At 25.3% G+C, this 20,153-nt stretch overlaps 1 protein-coding gene across 2 annotated transcripts in view; it reads right to left on the bottom strand.

Moving 5' to 3' along the window:
- Positions 1-20,153, bottom strand: part of LOC122719062 (acetylcholine receptor subunit alpha-like) — a 271,652-nt gene that overhangs the window by 109,976 nt on the left and 141,523 nt on the right. The window contains exon 5 of one of the 2 annotated variants that reach the window (XM_043944592.1): positions 5,311-5,491. The exons of the other annotated variant lie outside the window; for it this stretch is intronic. Coding sequence (XP_043800527.1) covers positions 5,311-5,491 — 181 coding nt within the window. The remainder of the gene's footprint in view (positions 1-5,310; positions 5,492-20,153) is intronic. 2 annotated transcript variants of the gene reach the window in all.

The raw sequence follows: 20,153 nt of genomic DNA, 5'->3' as shown, positions 1-20,153 counted from the left end.
ATTTTGTGTGAGATATAAATGAATTGTTTCTAAATAATTTGTTAATTTTTTAATTCACTTAAGTAAAATGAAAAATTTTATTTTAATCACGATAAATAAATTAATGAATAAGTAAATTATCTATCAAATAGTTTAAAATTTGGAATTTTTTTGTACAATGTAATTATATTTGGATTTAGAATTATTCTTGATTAATTAAAAAGATTTTTAGATTATAATAAATCTATTATTGTAATTATTAATAAATATATATATCTGAATTTGAATACATGAAATATTATAAGAAAATTTGTATTTCTGAAATAAAAAATAATTTTATTTGAGAATAAAATAATTCAGAGAAAAATTATTTGTCTGCTCAAGTAAACTCATTATTTCCAATCAAAGTAAAAATATGTATATTTTTAATAATTATTTTTCAAATATTTTATCTCAGTCTGAAACCCATTCTCGATTATTTTGATTTCATAAATAAATTATAAACAAATAAACATTTCTGAAATTTAAAATTATATTATTGTATTTCATTATATGTATGTATGCACATTAGCATATTATTTAAAAAGTAATTAATAATAAAACTTGTTTTTAAATATTTAAACAAACTATGCTATATATATTTTAGAAAAATTTCTCAGATATAAGAAATTTAACGAAATTTTTCATAAATGTGCATCCTTTTTTTTTAAAGATACAACAACGACCAATGATTATTTTATATTATTTATTCTACACTTTTAATGACAATCTAGAAGTAATTCCACTAATTTAAAACAGTCTCATAATTGGCAAATATAAAAGCTGCAACTCGCAAAAATATTCTAAAGCATAATCCACAATAGGCATCTTTTTTCTAAATCGAAATATCTTTCACGCCGCACATTTCTCCTCTATGATACAATTTTTCATCAACAACATCGAAATCTAATTAATTGGAAATACACGTAAATACGAACCGCTATACTACCACAGATGACATCAAATTAAAAACCAAGATAAATACTTTACGAGCTAAAAATACTTCGATCGAAGAATTTTCTGTAATTCGATATTTTATCGTATATACTATTTCATGCTCCATCCTTATTCTCTTTTCTCTCGTTTTTATACCATATTTACATGCAATTTATACTGTGTTATGTTATTATCATCGAATATTTCAACACATTTCTTTCCTTTCATCCTATTCGAAAACCCGATCGATAATTCATACAACGCCATGAATATTTAATTCCATATTTTATAATGGTGAAGGAGATTAAAATTCAACGAGCATTTCATAATCACAATCCGGTATATTTTCAAAATGCGTTTGAATGGCCAAAAGGTTACATTTTTCTCGTAATAAATGGCAATCTTTTATTCTTGCAAAATGGCCGGAAACCGAATAGGGAACCACGTTTCGTTATCCTTATGGTTTTGTCATGGAGATCGTTTTATCTCGACCTTTAATTCGTTCACAAATGGCGGAAGAGATAAGTGGNATAATAAATATTTAAGTTAACTTTTTTTCATTAATCTCTTATAAAAAATGTTTTGGCATACCTTACTTTATGATAAATATAATATATAATATAAGTATAGTATCTATTATACGATGTATAAAGTGTTAATATAAAACAATTTTGAAATTTTGAATCGACTTTAAATATCAAAAGAAACATAAAAGTTGATATACATAAATGTTATTGAAACTTATTTAGTAAGCCATTTAAAATAATGTTTGTATTAGATAAAGCGAGATAATTGTATCTTCGTCATTATTGTCTCACTCTGTTTTCGCCTCGTTTCATCTATCTTAAATTGTTTTTAATTTAGTAAATAAATTTCAATTTTAATATTTTTCTATATTAAATTTTGTTTACTTTTATTTTATTTATTTTGTATATTATTATTATTATTATTATTATTATTTAATTCTATAATTGATTTTATTAAATGTCTCTTCCTATATCTTTAAGTCACAATATATTAAGAAACAGCACAGTAACTGATTCATAAACTTTTCTTATTATTGTTATTTGAAGTTTTTTTTATTTGCAAGAAATTTTTTATTAATAAATAAAACATTGAATTATAAAAATAATATATACAAAAATGTTTATTTTAAGAAAATTATGTTAAAGGACAATAACTGACAAAAATTATAATAAATTATAATATACTTGTTAAGTCTAAAGATTAAAAACGATAAAAATGGCAAAATGTTTTAATTGATTGTCATTCTTATGACCATTATTCTTATGCCATTTTTAAAATATTGTTGAATTAGATTAAAAATTTGAATATTTGCAATACTTGGTTGTTCAAATATTATTTATTTTACAAATTTGTATATGAGCGCAGATCAATATTCAATTTACATTAAATTTTCGTTAAGATTCAATTTCTCTTTATTTCAAAAATTAATAAAAATATGATATTTTTAAAATTTTTTTCTATTAAAATCTTGTTCCAACAATGAAATAATATTTTTACAACGAAACTAAGACGATATTGTCAAAACTGAAAAACTTATAAACAAATTTATCAATAAAATTTTTATAAAGAACAATAGAATTATTAATTATAGAATAATTCACTGACAAAATTTCTATTAAAAATAGAAATGGATTTCATTTTTCTGGATTCGTCTAAAAGTCGAGTAAACGAAATGGACATTTTTCTGTTAAACTATCAACGTTGCTTTTATCAGATGCACAGAGTTAAAAAATTTCGTGAGAGCGACCTAATTATGATTCTTCTATCTTTATAATAATCTTGATAAATGGAAGCGGAACTAACATTATTATACAGAATGTTAAGAAAAAGGTTCCAATCTTCATTATACAATTAAGAGGAGTAAAAAATATTCTATCAACATACAAACCTGTAACCAATTTTTTCAACATAAAATTTATTTTTATCATTCAACCAATATTCGATATCATGAATGAATTTCTTCGCAACGCCATTGAATGTAAACAAATTCAAGATTGTCGTAATTATTATTGATATTAATTCATATTAACAAGAGATCATTGTATACACGTAAAGTGAAGAAGTTTTCATTAATTTAATATCGTATGTGGAAAACATTATTCTCATCTAATCAATTCACATCTGTTTATTATTCGAACGTTAAAATTAGCATGAAATATTTCATTTTGTGCATAGCCTTACCAATGGTTTTTACTTTATTCTACAATCTCTGTTAATATTAATAATTTTATTAGAAATCTCGAATCAATCTCTGTTCACATTCAATATTAGAAGAAATTCATTCGCATCGAATGTTCGTCAATGATGAAAAATCAACTTTACATTCGACTGTCGATAAAACAGTTTTTCCTCTTTTTAATAATTATTACAGGTTTTTAAAATCTTGGTCCCTTTTTTTTAACCGCACGTACGAATTTTGAACCGATTAGATTTGGGATGTGATTTGTTACGTATTTCACAGAAGGTTTTACGAGCACGAAAGGAACGCGGAAAGAAAACGCGCGTGATTTTGCGATAAGTTTTTCAACAATAAAACCGGAATCGAAAGAAGACAAAGGGAGCGAGAATAGATTCATTTTGCTCGAGATTTCCTCGAAATTCTTTTTTTTTTTTTTTTTTTTACATTCAATTCTTCATTTGGCTACACAGTTAGCTTATAAGCGATGCTTCCATGAAACATGCTCGATCATTTTCATGCGATGTATGCATATAGATATGTATGTATATGTGTGTGTGTGTGTAAGGATATATAAATTGACGAATGAAAAGAACATCGAACTTCGTAGCGTTCCTTTTCACATTTTAGAACACAAACTTTAATTCAATAAAAGTTATATTCAATTATGAAAAACGCTGTGATGACACATATTTGAAAAAAAAAAAATTCTTGAAATAATATAATATGAAATAATATAAAATTTTATATTTCTTCAATTTCTGTTATATATATATTTTTTTAATTAATTCGAACAACAGTTATCATATAGTTACATGTGTGTTATATACCTGCTATATATAACCGGATTATAAATTTAATCAGATAAATTGATACGTACTGTACAAAATCTTAAATAAAAAAAAAATCAAAACATTTCACACGAAATATGAATATTTCTTTAATATCTAATTTAATAAAAAACTGTTAAGATCGTTAAGAAAATTTTTATTTTTACGTATATCTCAATCTCGTTTATTGGATTTTTCTTTCTAATAATTGAAAAGAAAAAGAAATACATTAAAATACATTTCATATAATCAGCGTATCTCGCTCGAAAAATGTTCCATAATTTTCCCTCATGTGTCATGTACAGTGGCAGCCCTAAGAAACTTGGAAACCTAAATTATTTGACGGATAGTGACGGTCAAAAGAAATAATGAAATCCCCGCGACAAAATGTTTTGATCATTCGATCGAGGTGCAAGTGTCAAAAGAGGCGCCTGACCGGGTTTGGATACGCTCCGAAGCAGATTCTTTTCACCTCGATTCAAAGTTGGCGATCGAGGCATCCTTTGAAACCTTCGACGTATCGCTCTTTCAAGTCGTTCGTCGAAGCGAGGATCGGACTAACATTCTTAATAAGAAACATTCACACAAGATGAAAGAAAGGCGGAAAGAAAGAAAGAAAGAAAGAAAGAAAGTAAAAGGGCAGGCCGGTATATTTCAACTAATAATCGCGTATTTAAGCAAAAAAATACGTAAACACCGAACGACGAGAGGTCTGTTAAGAAAAAAATGATTAGTAAAAAACATTATCGGGGCACAATCCGTCTGAATTTCCTAATTCAGATCCTCGCAAAAACGACGACGCGAGCCGTTTTAATAGATCGCGTTGAATATAATGCGAGCCTGTAGGATCGTTCGAGCACACCGCAGAAAGTATATATGTATATATATATATATATATATATAGTATATAAATATGTATATATAAATATATATACATATACATATGTATAAAAACGAGCTGACCGTACGATATCACGACGAATTGTCAATCAAAATAACACTGCAGTCCACATCAAGTAACAATATTAAAATATTATATATATATATTTATATATATGTATAATATATATATATATAGATAATATATAAATATGACGTATGACGTCCAAGACCAGCGCATCGCAGAAACGATAACGGGTAATTAAGGTGGCATTCTCATTGATCGAACATATATATATAAAAAAAAAAAAAAAAAAAAAAACAAAAGTGGTAAAAAAACGAAAGGAAGATAAACTGGGAAAGACCGATCATATATATATATATATATGAGACGAGCAAAAAGGTTCAATCTTGGCGATCGTGCTCGTTGCTGTTGCGTGGCACCTTAAAACCGTCATAGGTCCAGGAGCCTAACTTCAAAACACAGGTCTGTACGTCGTACGGAAAGAACTCAACGTCGATGGAGCAGGAGGATTTATATACGGCCGGCGGTTGCCAGACGACCAATCCCGAATAGTAGACCGTGGCCTTGGTCATCAGCGTCACCTCGTAGTTCCCGTCGGCGCTGGAATCACCGAAGAAACGAGCCGAGCGTGATCACGATTGGCTCCTCTTTTCAAGAGCGCCGGATGCTGCCCGGCTGCACAACAATTCTCTGCCTCTCTCTTAACATTCGCAGAATCATTCCCTCACTACTCCTCTCCATAATTTTCGAACATTTCCCTTAGCATTCCGTTCAACTCGCTCGCTGTTAATTTCTTGTTCTTAAATCTTCTGTCTCCTCCGTATTTCTACGTATTTTTTTCTTTTTCGCGTAAAAAAAAAAAAAAAAAAAAAAAAAAAGATTGGAGAAAAGCTGGCAGCATCCGTCTCCTGGCGTGGGTTTCCCCCTCAACGACAGTCGAAAATTAGGAATGTTCAAGAAATTGCACCGGGGAGGAGTTTAGACGAGCCGATCGTTCGGATCTAATCTAAAAATCTTAAGGGCTATGATAAGGCGGATCCGTCCCCGACGCATCACGAGCGGTCGTTCCACGTCGCGGAGGATCCACCACCGTTTCTATCTGCCACGAACTTAGCGGCTACCATGCAAGTTTACCTTAAAGCCGTCATAGGTCCACGAACCGAACTTGAGGACACAGGTCTGCTCGTCGAATGGGAAGTACTCCACGTCGATCTCGCAGGATGATTTATAAATGGCGGGGGGCTTCCACTCGACCAATCCTTGATGGTAGATGGTGGCCTTCGTGGCCAAGGTCACCTCGAAGTTGCCGTCCGCGCTGCGAGCGAGCACATTAGTGGTTCTGGGCGCTGCGGCGGTCGAGCTTACTTTGTACTTCCGATTCGATACCAAGCCGTATTTTTTTTTTATTTTTTTATTTTTTTTTTAATTTTTCTTTTTTCTCCACTTTTTTTCTCCTTTCCCTCCCTCTTTTTTTCTCTCTTTCTCTCCCTCTCTCTCTCTCCCTCTCTCTCTCTCTCTTTCTTTTTCTCTCTCACTTATTCACTGTTGCACATGTGCTTTTTCTTTTTAACATTGCGACGTGGTAAAATGAGAAATACGCCCTTTTGCACGATTATTTCGGGATATTCGAGAGGAAAAACGAGGAAACGAAACTCGAATCGCGCGAGAAATATTCGTTTCGTACGCGCGAACGCGAAGGGCTTTCAGCGGTTTCGAGGTTCTATCGGACAAATAACAAGCGCGCGCATTGAACACAGGATCGAGAGCAAATTATCCGAGAGTGTTGCAGAATTTTCAAGCGTTCACTTTTTCTTTGTTGTATCGATGGGTAAAAGTGACTTTTCGCGTGTTTATCTCTTTTCGAATCGGCGCCAGATAATAGGCCAATAAAATTATTTCGCACCGTGAGTGTCGAAATGTATACTCTTCTAGATGAATAGATACATGCAAATATATTGCGATACGTTTCGCTGTGATTATTTACTTTGAAACTTGAATATATTTCGAATAAATGGTAAAATTGGAAGGATTTTCCGATTGAAAAATACGAAGTTAAAAATTCGTGTTTGATTTGATTTACTTTTTTTTTTAATTCGAAAAATACGTGTGATTAAAGATTTTTTTCGATATTTATATTAATTGTAAATATTATAGAAGAAGGGCTCTTATTTCGATCGTGTTTGACTAGAATGATATGTTTAAAATTTATAATAGAATTTTTTTATAAAAGTAATAAATTAATAATATGGTAATATTTTTTGGATTTTATTATAGCCATAGATTTATTAACATATTATAAAAAAATATAAAAAATATATTACATAAAATCATGTTTTTATTTATAATTAGGCACTCGTATGAAATTTAGAAAATTCTCATATGTAATGAAATTATTTTTGACAAAAGTACAATTTATTTACAATTTGTTCAAAAGTATTAAAAATTTTTTTTTAATACAGTTATTACATATACATACATATAATAACAAAAACAAATGCTGTTATTTAAAAATAACATTTTAATAATAAATATATTAATAATAATAAATTCGTAAGTATCTCAAACTGTTTTTTAGTTATATCCTTAATTAAACTGAAATTATTTTAGTTTTATATTATCATCATGTTTTCTTTTTCTATGTTGTATGATATTATTATAGTTATTTTATACTCTTTTCATTTAATATAAAAATAATTATAATATAATTTAATATACTCAGTATTATTCCTTAATAATTATATCATATTATAAAATTATATTATTAATAATAAAATGATCATACTTTTCTATTGATAAAATAATAAAAATTAGATATTTAATTAATATTAAAACAAATTAATTAATATTAAAGTAACACGAAAATAATACAATTAAAATTTTAAAATAAACTTTATTAATTAATTTTTATTATTAAAAATTAATTTTTATTATTAAAAAAATATCAAAAATATTTTTAAAATAAATATAAGTCTATACATAAAAATTGGATAGATTTTATAATTTAATTTAACGTTCAACAAATTATTTTCATATTTGCATTACAATATTGCAAATATTGTAAATATATATGAAACAATTTTTTTATTAATATTATAATGAATCTTAAAATTTCCAATTTTTTTTCTATTTTTTAAAATATAATTTTATAACGATTTTATAACGAATTTTATAACAAAAAAAAATTTTAAATTATAAAATATTCACATTTCAATTTTCTATTATCCTAGAGTTAAAAACTATTCCCAAATGAAATTGTATAACGAAAAAATAATGAAAGTTTGAAGGTCGAGTTCACACACTCGAAGAGACGTAGCAATAATAATCAATGCACTATATATACATAAACTTTCACTAAATATAGAATTTCTGGATTAGGTAAATTTCATAATTTTTTAACAATTTTTTAATATAAGTTTTATAATTGTATTGTTATTGTATGTATTGTATTGTTATAAAATTTTTTCATTTTCTACAATTTTAGAAGAAAGATGGAAGTTTATTTCTGTTTTTCTGTTGAATTATACATTCTTTTCGTATTCGAAACGCGAGAGAGGACTCGAATGCTATCCTTTAGGGCATTCATGCCTATTAACAATCTAGCTTGAACTGCCTTTGTTTACCTACCGGCTCTAGTGTACACTCAGTTTCGTTGAATATTTCAGTGTACAAACAAACATCGATGCATATGTGCACATGCATCGTGAAAACAAACGAGAATGTATCGATCGCGGTGCGTAAAATTAATAATATCTTTTTTGTCTATTATGTATAATATTTCTTTCCCGTTTAATAGCAACAGGTATGTCAATATATTAAAAGAATCGAGGTAAGTAGTAAAATGTTTATGTAGACTGAATGGTAGACGAAAAAGTGGAAATGATTTTATGTGCAACAGTGAATCGAAAAGAAAAAATAAAATTTTTTAGTTTTTGAATAAATCATATTTTGAAGACGATTTTTCAGAACACATGTGAAATTGGCTAAATTAATTACGTGAGTGAACATCGATAGAAATTTATTTTATATTTGAGAATGAGCAAAAAATGTAGAATTCATCGATTATATTTATGATTTATTGTATACACGTGTTGAATCTCGATTTTCTCAAAAATATGAATTTAAGTGATAAAATTTTATTCTATATTTTTTGCTTATTTTCATATGTAATAACCTTCTATCGATAGTATCCAATCAGGTAATCAAATATTAACCAATTCATTTTTTTCATTTTTATTCAAAAAATTTCCAATATTTGAATAAATTTTCAAGATTATTCAAAAAAATGGAAAAATTGTACGTTTTTTTCAACTCATTGTTGCATAAAGAATAATTTTGAAGAATTGATTGTCCTTGATTTGCAAAACACCCTGTATGTGAACTAGTTTTCAGAATTATTTTGTATTAGTTTGTTCATTTGAAAGTAGAAAGGCAAAGATATTTAACAAATATGAGAATAAACTAACATAAATTGCACATGAAAATACGTAGATTATAGATAGAAAAAAAAAACGAAATATACATATAATTACACTTCAATGGAAAATTTCTAAATAGAAATAAATAGATACTTCTGAGTAAAAATGATGCATTAAAAAATAATATACAAATGTGCAATATGTAAATTCTACTAGCATAACTACTAAAAAAGACATAAACCATCAAATTCGAAATAGTAAAACATTGAACAAAAAACAAAAATACATAAATATATATTTGTGTATTTATTTGTTTTTTTTTTTTAGTATCAAAAATAAAAATTCATTTAGTATATTAATTGAAAGTAAAACTTTTAATTAATTTTAAATGCCTCACAGACTTCTTTTCATTATTCAGAACCAATAAAAGTGAATATAAAATCTTACTAAATATTTTCTTTCAGAGAATTTGAATTGAATCATGAATTATTTATTTCTTTATTCGAAAAATTTAATTAATTTTTCCATATAAATCTCATTCATTTTATTGTTATAAATTTATTTTGATTTAAGTTCTTTCGAATAGAAATTAATAAATGAAACTGAAAGAAATAAAATTTATCATCCGCATTAGAATAAGCAAAACCATCAATTGTGTCATATGCAATTATTCTAGGTTACTGATCCATCATTATACATGTTTGGTGCATGTAATAATATCAAATTTTTTCAAATAACCAGATTTTTCAAATAATCCAGATTGAAGTGAAAATTTTTTAATAAAAAGATAATAAATTTTAAATAGTATATTACGAAGAGCGTCCAAATCAAAGATTTTTCTTTTTTTTTTTACAAAGAATATATAATTTGGTTATCATTTCTATTAATGCTACTATTAAAGCTATCGTTGATAACCTTATGATATAGTTAATTCATTTTATATCGTATTAAAATCGTATTGAAGCAAAATTTAGAAATTTAAAAATTAATATAAATTATGTGTTGAAATATATGAAAAAAATATTGCTATAAAGTTAATTATATCAAGTTTAATCATATTATAGAAAGATTTCGACAAAATCGCAATTTCTACATTGTATTATATCGAAATCATGTTTTCAAAATATTTATTATATTATATACATATAAGAGAGATAACTGTAAATAATAAATTGATGAAATTTTATCCCATTTTATTGCCTTTAATTTAATATCTATTACATCGCGGTCCATAGTACACCTTATATTCTGACAGGAATTTTATTTCACTGAGACTTTCAATTTCTTCGAAATCATCGATCAAACATTCTACCCTACATTCTGTAAGTCCTTTATCAAAAGAACACTCTACGATCGTTGAAACCTATCTAACACGATATGAAAGATTGCGAACACGCTAGAACTATGATTATTTCTCGACAGTGAACGGTTTCTATTTCATAGAATTTTCTTTTAAAAGAAAAATAGCGCTTCGATGCTATTAACTTAAATACCGTTAAATACCGTCATATCATATGAAAGTATATTTAACAGAATATTTTATGTTTTTCCATTTGCGTTTAAAATATATTCGTATATTCAAACAAAAAATTATTAAAGAGATTAAAAATTGAAATTTTATTAATATATGTATATATCATATGTAAAATATTGAATGGTTAATTATATCTCTTTTAAAGATACGATATGAACGTTATAAAGTTTATTGTAAATATTGGAAAAAAATAATTTGCATAAAGGTTATACGTAGAATTTATTTCAAATGTAAATATCATATCGTATTTTGTATGTGTATAATAATTTACATATTATCTTATGGTCAATCGAGTTCGACAAATGCATAGGATTTGCGCAAATATATAATATTTCTTAGTATAGTTATGAATTTTTTTTCAAATAAAATAAAAATTCTTTAAAAAAACTTATTCAAATATTTTAACAATTATAAAATTGATTTAATCATATATCATATGATAAGGAAAAATTGTAACTATGAATAAAAGAGAATGATTCGATTTTGCCATGAAATATGAAGATTTGATATAATTTTATTTCTATAATTAAAACACAAAAATTTGCTAAATATTGAATAGATATTGGAAGATAACTAAAATAATATAGATGTTTGACAGAATTAACAAAAAAAAAGTATATAAAAAATATAATATTTTTTTTAAATCTATGTTACTTGTTATATATATGTACTTATATAAATATATAAAAATATATATTTTTCAACTAATCAAGGAACTCAATAAAAAAATCTAAATATTAATATAACTTTTTATGAATAAATAATTCATCAAAATTCATATTCAGATATTTCCATTAAATATACTGACAAAATACCTGACACTATGTTGATATCGGAACACAGTAATAAATCGTGTATGCAATCATACCGCGTTAATCCCCATTTATATTGTTCGTGGTATACAGTATCTCTTAAATGGAACGTTGAAAACGTCCGGGAAACAACAATGGCCGGTCCAACACGTGCAAACTTATAAATCATTTTCCAACAATGGAGAAATTGAACCAATGCACGTTCCCTTCCTAGAAGTTAGCATGGTTCGATTAACGAATCCTCGTTTCAGTTTTTCTCTTTGCTTCTTTACGGTATAAGATTAACACAACCACACGGAAAAAACGCACAGATTCGCGTGCAGGTTTCTTTCAACTTGCTTCCTCTGTTCGCGAAAAATGGAAGCGGAATTAACAGTCTTCCCACTATGGTTGGCAGAGACCCCTACCGAGATTAAAAGGAAACGAAACTATTGCGAAGCAGACCCCCGCCACCTTAGATCCCGCAAGCTGTTTTCATCAGTGGGTTCAACTTCAATTTCACTTAACCTCTGATCTCCCTTTCTCTTCACCTATCTCACCGCCCTACTCGTCTCCTTTTATCCCCACCACGATTCTTCAACGCTTTCATCGTTCTTTCGACTTCGTAACGTTACTATTTAAATTGTCGTTGTGTCTGCCACGAGATTCGCGGTATTATTTCTAGAACTTTCTTTACTCTTCGAGAAAGAAGGAGAGAAAGAAGGCTTGAGAAATTTTGATCGTTTCGTCCGGTTTATTTTCTTCCTTCGTCTTAATGGAAGAGCGATATGAACGTGTTCGTGTCGAGTGTTGAGAGCTTTCAGCAAGAGAATCCCTTGTGGAATTTTTCTCTCTAGAACGCGTGTGTTGTGTGTTTGTATGTACGAAAAAATTTGTGATTTTAATGTTACAGAATACATACAATATTGTATATTTATAAATTTAGAAAAAAAATAAAGTATACTAGAAAATATGAAGTATACTTTTTGTTTTTTGAATTGAGAATATTTATAAATGAAAGGAATTGAATGAAATTTTTACGTGAAACATGCTATATAAATATACAGAGAGGTTCATAAAAGTATTTATAAATGCTATTTTATGAAATCTGATTTCAATAAAATTTAAATTTGTGTATAGAGCATAATATATTATATATAAAGTACATTTTTATTTTGACTATAATTCTCAATTCTGAGTCTGATTTTTATTGTACATTTCTAAACATTTATTCTACTTACATATTTTTTTCAAAATCTATTTAAAATCTAAAAAGATTATACATTCTAATCTTAAATAATTAATTCAAATCTTGTTATACATTTCGATCAATTTAGATTCTAAATCAAATATATTTTATTTGTACATTTATTGTTTTAATTTAATTATAGTAGAGTATATTATTTTATCATTTCAATACATTCTAGTATTAATTATTTATTAATATTTTTATGATTTTTAAAAAAGAATTTTAAAAAATAATTTTAAAAAAGATAATCAAAATTTCTAGTTTTAGATTTTTTATTAAATATATTTAATTAAATTAAATATATATAAGTAAATCTTCTATGTGTAATAGCACAATTTATACAAAGTATACTTGCTTTCCTAATTATATTAATAGTGTGGAATATTATAAATAATGCATATAATATAATATATAATTTATAATTTTAATATAATATTATAATTTTTATACGTGTATTTCTAATCTGAATGTGCAAATCACAAGTGGACAAACAGAAAATTTGTATCAAAACAAGATTTAATTCATATCCGCGGAAATGAGAAATTCTGAACTCGTATTATGCAATGAAAGCAATCGAAATTTGCGAAATTTGCAAACTATATTATAGATAAAGAAAAAATTAAGTTTGTTTAAGAAATTCAATAATTTTTTACAATAAAGAGAGAAATTTTATTAATATTTTAGAATATTTTTTTCTTTGTAAATTATCTAATGATGTTTAAAGTGTTTATACTTTATTTGATCAAAAAGTTTATTATATCACATATGTTTTCATAAAAACCTTTTTTATATTATATTTTTATATCTGTAATTATAATGAAAAAATAAATATAATAATAATTTAGTTATTTAATAATAATAATAATTTAGTTAATTTAGGAAAGAAAAGCTATAAATCCATAACCTAGATCTATGATCTAGAATCTCTCAAAAAAGTTAAAATCAATTTAAAAATAAATATAAGAATATAAAAGTATGTTGTTGTATTATACATTTGAAAATTATTTAAAGTGCATTCTTTAATAAACTAAAAATAAATTCTAAAAAATTAGTAACTTTCCTAAATTATTGTAAAAATAAAAATTATTGAAATTTATTAAATCTCATTTTAAAGTTAATTTATGTAAATAATTTACTCACTGATGTTTTAAATTAATAACGAATATAAAAATAATATCGATATTATAGCAATAAAACATTTATATATTTTTTAATGCTTAAATTACGTCATTTGCTTTATCATATAATATAAATCATATAATTTATATTAATTCAAATAAATTATAACGTAATAAATAAATTATATCTTTTGCACAAATAAAAAAAATTCCAAATAAGCATGTTTCTCGTTCAGTCGAAATTAGAAACAATCCAGCTTAAATTTTAATCCGGATTTGTACGTGACAATCGTACTGTGACTAATACGAAATATTAATGAATTTTGACGAATGAATATAAATCAATACGATTCGTTATTTCGTTAATAATACAAAGGAAAATGTTAGCTTGTTTCCGTTTAATAAAGTAGATAAATATTTGGTTTCTGTATCTTTTTGCTTGCAATCAATTTAATTTAATTGCTCATGAATCAATCATAACTAAATTCCAGTAATTAATTCCATTCATAAATTTATATTCGTTATCATTCATCATCATGACTATAGATATACTATAATTGAAAAAATGTAAAAATATAACATAAATATAAATAATATACAAAAAATATTATAATATAAATGTCCATTTATATTATATTAAACAATAATTTAATAGAAAGTTTTTAGTAAAATAAAAAATTTGTTTAAAAAATTTAAAAATAAAAATTTCTTTTATCTTTGAATGAAATTTTCTAAATATATAAATGTGCATATCGAAAAAATGAAATTGAATTTTTGAAATTTTGAATTCTTTTATATTCCGATTTACAAAAATTTTCACAATAAATCATGAAAGAAAATGAACAAAATTAAAATCTTCATCAATGTTTTCGAATTATAGAAATCTAAATTAAGAAGATTAGATTATATAAATTACAAAATTCCAATTTGCTTCAAAATCTATTTTAATAACGTTCAATATTGTTTTCCTGATATTCATCCTGTTCGACAACGATATATTTCAACAGTATAAGTACAACTTGTGCCGCAGATAGAAAGAATTCGATTTTAAGAAATCGCGTCGTAGAACAAATTGGTATCTTCCAATCGAAGTGATTGCCCATGGTATACGTGTATACTCCCCAGGGAAATACTCGTGTCGTTACCTTGAAAATCCGGATTGTAGACCTTGTTCACTGATTTCCAGCGGCATGGCCACGTAATATTTTTCAGTGACATGGGACTTGAACTCCCTTGAAATTCTGCTCGTTAATCTTGCATGCAAATAATAGGTGCCGGTATAAGACACGAGAAGAGGAAAAATGACGGCGAGTCGATATAATCAAAAGTATTAATCACGCCAAAATCCAACCGGTAATGACACACTGACGTTGAGCTTGACTTTGCTATAAATATTCCGTTGAATTTTTCCGTTGAATTAAAATTTAAAAGAAATATATTAGAAATATATTTAATAAGATTTTTCGCATTTTTTTAATTCTTTATAACTATATATTTATTCTATTTCCTTATAAGAGAAAATATTTTTGATTGCTCAGTTTTAAAATAGAAAATAATTATAATAAATGAATTTCGTTAATATAAATATAAATTGATAAGATATTAATATATTCGTGGAAAATTGATTCTAGAGATCAAAATAAAGATTAATATATAAAAATATCATTTAAAGCTTATTTAATAAATAATACCAATAATAATAATAAACCAATTTAGATTTGCATTAAATGAAAAGAAATGAAAAGATAGAATAAGATTGTTTCTGTCACTTTTCAATTGCTAATAATTTAATAAATAAGTCAATAAATAATTCAATTAACATTTTTGCATTTATTTTTTTATATCTAGACTCGATTTTCTAAAAATATTTCACGAATAAATTAACATCTTATTTATATATATTGAACATTTTTATCTTTTTGGTAAATTAAAACGAAAATTTGTAAAAATTTTGCAAATAAATTATTCTGTCATTTACATAGAATATTTATTATAACTATTTCTATCTAATTTATTTAATTTCTTATAAATTTTGTAATCGTATAGAACATTTTATGCAATATCGAAATCAAGAGTGTACCACAAATTCCATACTACACATAACATTCCTTTCTTTATCATCGAATCGACATTGACGATAAATCTGAACAACGAATCATACGCCTTTATGTAAATTCATAGAACGATAACGATACAAGGTACAGTATTAATTTACAATTTGCTTTCTGTATTTCCTGTATCAAATTTATCATTCCACATCCGTATTTATTGATGTATTCATTTTCTCATATATTACGCCCTTGTGAAATACTCCAATACACAGCACGATATTTAGCGATAACGGAAAAGCGATTAATTTTGAACGAAATATATGGCCAAATAAATGTCTTTGAATATAACATCCAACTCGCATTTGCAGATTTGATTCAATGCTTACTTTACAAAATTATAATTGTAATTTAAAAACTCGAAGATCATAGAAAAGAAATTTGATAAATAGATTTTTTATGTAATCTAATAGCTTTATCTAGACATTTTTCAATGCATCGGTGTTGAAAAGATAGAAAGAACGTAGCCATTTTAATTATAAATGTAAAAAAGAAACAACTTCATTATTTTTATAATTAATTTTTTATAAAATATAACAGTGTTTCTCAATACGAATCTATTTATTCTGTTGAAATCTAAATTTGATGAACAAATTTTTCAAAATGCCGCAATTCATTTAAAAAATTATTTTTATTGATTTATAAATTTTCGTCCATTTGGTAATTTATAATTTAATTTTTGTGTCGAGCAAATAATATTTCTTACTTTGTAAAGATAATTTTTGAATTAAAAAATTGGGAATAAATTAAAGAAAATTATCATTTGACAAAAATTCTTAATTTATTATTCTTTATATCATGAAAAATAACATAAAAAATATTTTTTAAATCTGAAAAATTTTGAAATTTTAATTTCTTGAGCCTTTTTTGCATCTAAAATCTCGAAGAATTAGATGTAAATTTTTCTCAGAAAATAATCGCACAAACTTTGAATATTTACACGAAACTTTTTATCCTAGCACCCAGTTTCGTTTAATTTGTTTCCATACCTAGAAAAAGAAAGTATCGTTGGCGTGAATTTCAGGCCATTGATCGATTTCGCCAAAGGGAAAAAGTTTCAAGAAGTAAAGTTTAAAAGTAGGAAGGGAGAAGGTTGAGAACAAATTGAGATGCTAGCCTAAAAAAGACGAATAAAAAAGTTCCTCGAGTTACGTCGTAATTAAGAACCCTTGTAATCGACATCGCTGCTTATACTAATGACCACCGAGACTTGGAGATAATTGACGGAGGAAAGAATGAGAAGGAAAAATTCCATCGCGTTCTGACGATATCAAAGTCGTATCCGAAATTTATTCTTCTTGATTCTTCTCTTTTTTTTAAAAAAACTTTTATATATTTGACGTTGTCAGTCGGTTGTAAATTAAACGTGGAACGTTACACGGTAAAAATGGCAACTGTCATGAAAAATTAATACGGTGTACTGCAAAACAATCTCTCGAATTTCAACGTTTATAAATAAAAAGATATGTTGCGAGGTTTTTAAAAAAAATATTTTCAGAATATAAAATACGCGTAATATTTCATTTTCATCTTGTTTGTTTCAAATTTTCGAACTTCTTATCTTGATAACTTGAATTTCATTGAGAGAGATTTATTGAAATTTTCTAATAAAAAACTAAATTTAATAGATTCAATGAAAATTGATATAGAATATTTTGAAAAATATCGATATTGAGATAATTTTCCAAATAACAAAGAAAAAGAAATTCAATTTTCGAATGTGAATTATTCGTACAAATAATGAATATAACAAATATGTTATTGATATCTTTTCTTACTATATATTTAAATATTTATTTTTTTGAATATTTTTTGATCGATTGTGTACAAATATCAGTTTTTATATAATTCGAGAGAAAAAATTAGGCTAATTAATTTGATATTAAGTGATTTGAAAGTTCTCTTAAAATGAATGCATCATTTTATTATATATAATTTGTATAATTTGTTTATATTATTAAATAAATGAAGGAAATTTTTACAGATGGGTAAAATTAGACGATAATATGATTCGTGAAAAATAATGAATGAATAAAATTCATATTTATTATTTGCATTATTTATTCAAAAATTTTGAAACATTTAAGATGAATAAAAAAAAATTATTGTTAAAGTACAGAAATTTAATATTTATAATTCTAAAAGTATTTATTTCATTAATCTATTTGATATGCAGATTTCGAGAAATGCTAAAATTTATTATATACAATATCAACATCAAAATAAATATCGAAATTATAGATTTTACTTTTGCATTTTCAATACAAATAAACTATAGTAGAAGTTTTCCAAAGTTCAATTTGATCTTCGTAAAAGATTATTCAGAAACAGATGAATTTTCGTTCTTAGTTTCAAAGTCGATTATAAAGTTTAGCATCACAGACAAAAAGCTCTGTCATTGCAGCAAGCAGTTTGAAAACACTTCTAATCTTTATAAATATGAAATATTTAACGAACAATTCCCGACAATTTTTTTATTTTGCATGTTATACAATATGCATGTAAGTTAAATTTCTGTAATATATTACAATGAAATCTTTATTATACGAATATTATTTAATCCAAATATTTATTATTCGAATATTTATTAATATGATTTATATATATAATTGAAATGCAAGGTGTAATAATATTTGCATTTTGAATCTTCCTTGTTATGTAATTTGCAATTTGAATTGTGCTTTAAATGCTCGAATGTCTGTAGTTCTAGTAAGTTTGAAGTTGCAAACGATAATGATAGTTATTTCTTCGTCTTGCTAGAAAATAATTCTTATTTTGTAGATAGAAAATGTTTGAATTGTGCAAGAGAATTGATATTTTATTATTTAATCGATATTTTATTTATTCATTGTTTATTTGATATTATGCATTTTGAAGAAAAACATATATCATAACTATGATACAAAATGAATTTATTAAGCGTATTTATTGCGCTTGCACAATTATTTCTAAATTTATAATATTTTATATGTTGTTTTAAAGAAAATCCTTTCATACGAACTCCTTTTAATTGAACGAAAAATCATAGGTTAAAAAGGTATTAGATGCACTTCTATTATAACAACCTGATTATACGAACATACTTTTCCTCCAAATTCATAAAAAAAGAGTGCTGTAATGCCATTTAATCTCGTTTTATGGAATTTCTTCTATTTTTAATAATTTTAAGAATATTATTCTACATAAAACATCTATTTTTAATATATAAAACGGTAAAACTATTTTTAAAGATAAAATTTTTATCTTTTATCTATTTTTTAAGAAAAAATTCTAGATTATTTTGCAATTGGTTTTAAAATTACATCTATCGTTAGAGATAACTCTTTCCATTCTAGAGAAATGCTCTAGAAACTTCGATGGATTCACACAATTTTTAATTAATTCAGTCATTAATTTTTTTTTTTTTGTAAAATAAAACATAATCGAAAAATTATACAAAAAAATAGAAAATAATATTGCATTATCTTATCACTGATATGATTAATAAACGAGAAATTTTATATTAAATTTTGTGTTTATATAATGACACAAACGAAATATTTTGTTATTTGTTAGTAACAACAATAAAATATCTGGAAATTTGAAGAGATAATTCCTCTTACAAGCAGACAAAAAGAAAAAAGAACTATAATCTGTGAATCACAGGTTCGACATTGCTTTTTTGTTTATTGTTATTTATTCCTATTTATTTTTTAATACGAAAAGAGATAATACTATAGAAAGAAATAGCAATATATAATCTTTATTAAGGTCATCTTTTTTAAAGTCACGAATAAAAAATGGTGGATTATTATATAAATAAAATACTTTCTAAAAAAAACTTTAAAAATATTGTCGTCAATCACAAAAAAAAAAAATATCAAATACTTCATTTTAACTTTATTTTAACTTCAGGAATATATATATGTATAAAAAAAATTAAAAATCATTGAAAAATTTTTCACTACAGAACCTTTTAATAATAAAAAACTCAGTTTCTTAATATTTTATTTTATAGTTTGACAACTTGACAATCATAGTTTTAAAAGTATTGCAAAGATGTTTTTG

The sequence above is a fragment of the Apis laboriosa genome, unplaced genomic scaffold, assembly GCF_014066325.1.
Source record: "Apis laboriosa isolate Shangri-la unplaced genomic scaffold, ASM1406632v1 scaffold69_cov144, whole genome shotgun sequence".
In the NCBI taxonomy this organism is placed as follows: domain Eukaryota; kingdom Metazoa; phylum Arthropoda; class Insecta; order Hymenoptera; family Apidae; genus Apis; species Apis laboriosa.
The sequence above is the reverse complement of the archived record's forward strand: the minus strand, read 5'-3'. Positions and strand labels throughout refer to the sequence as shown.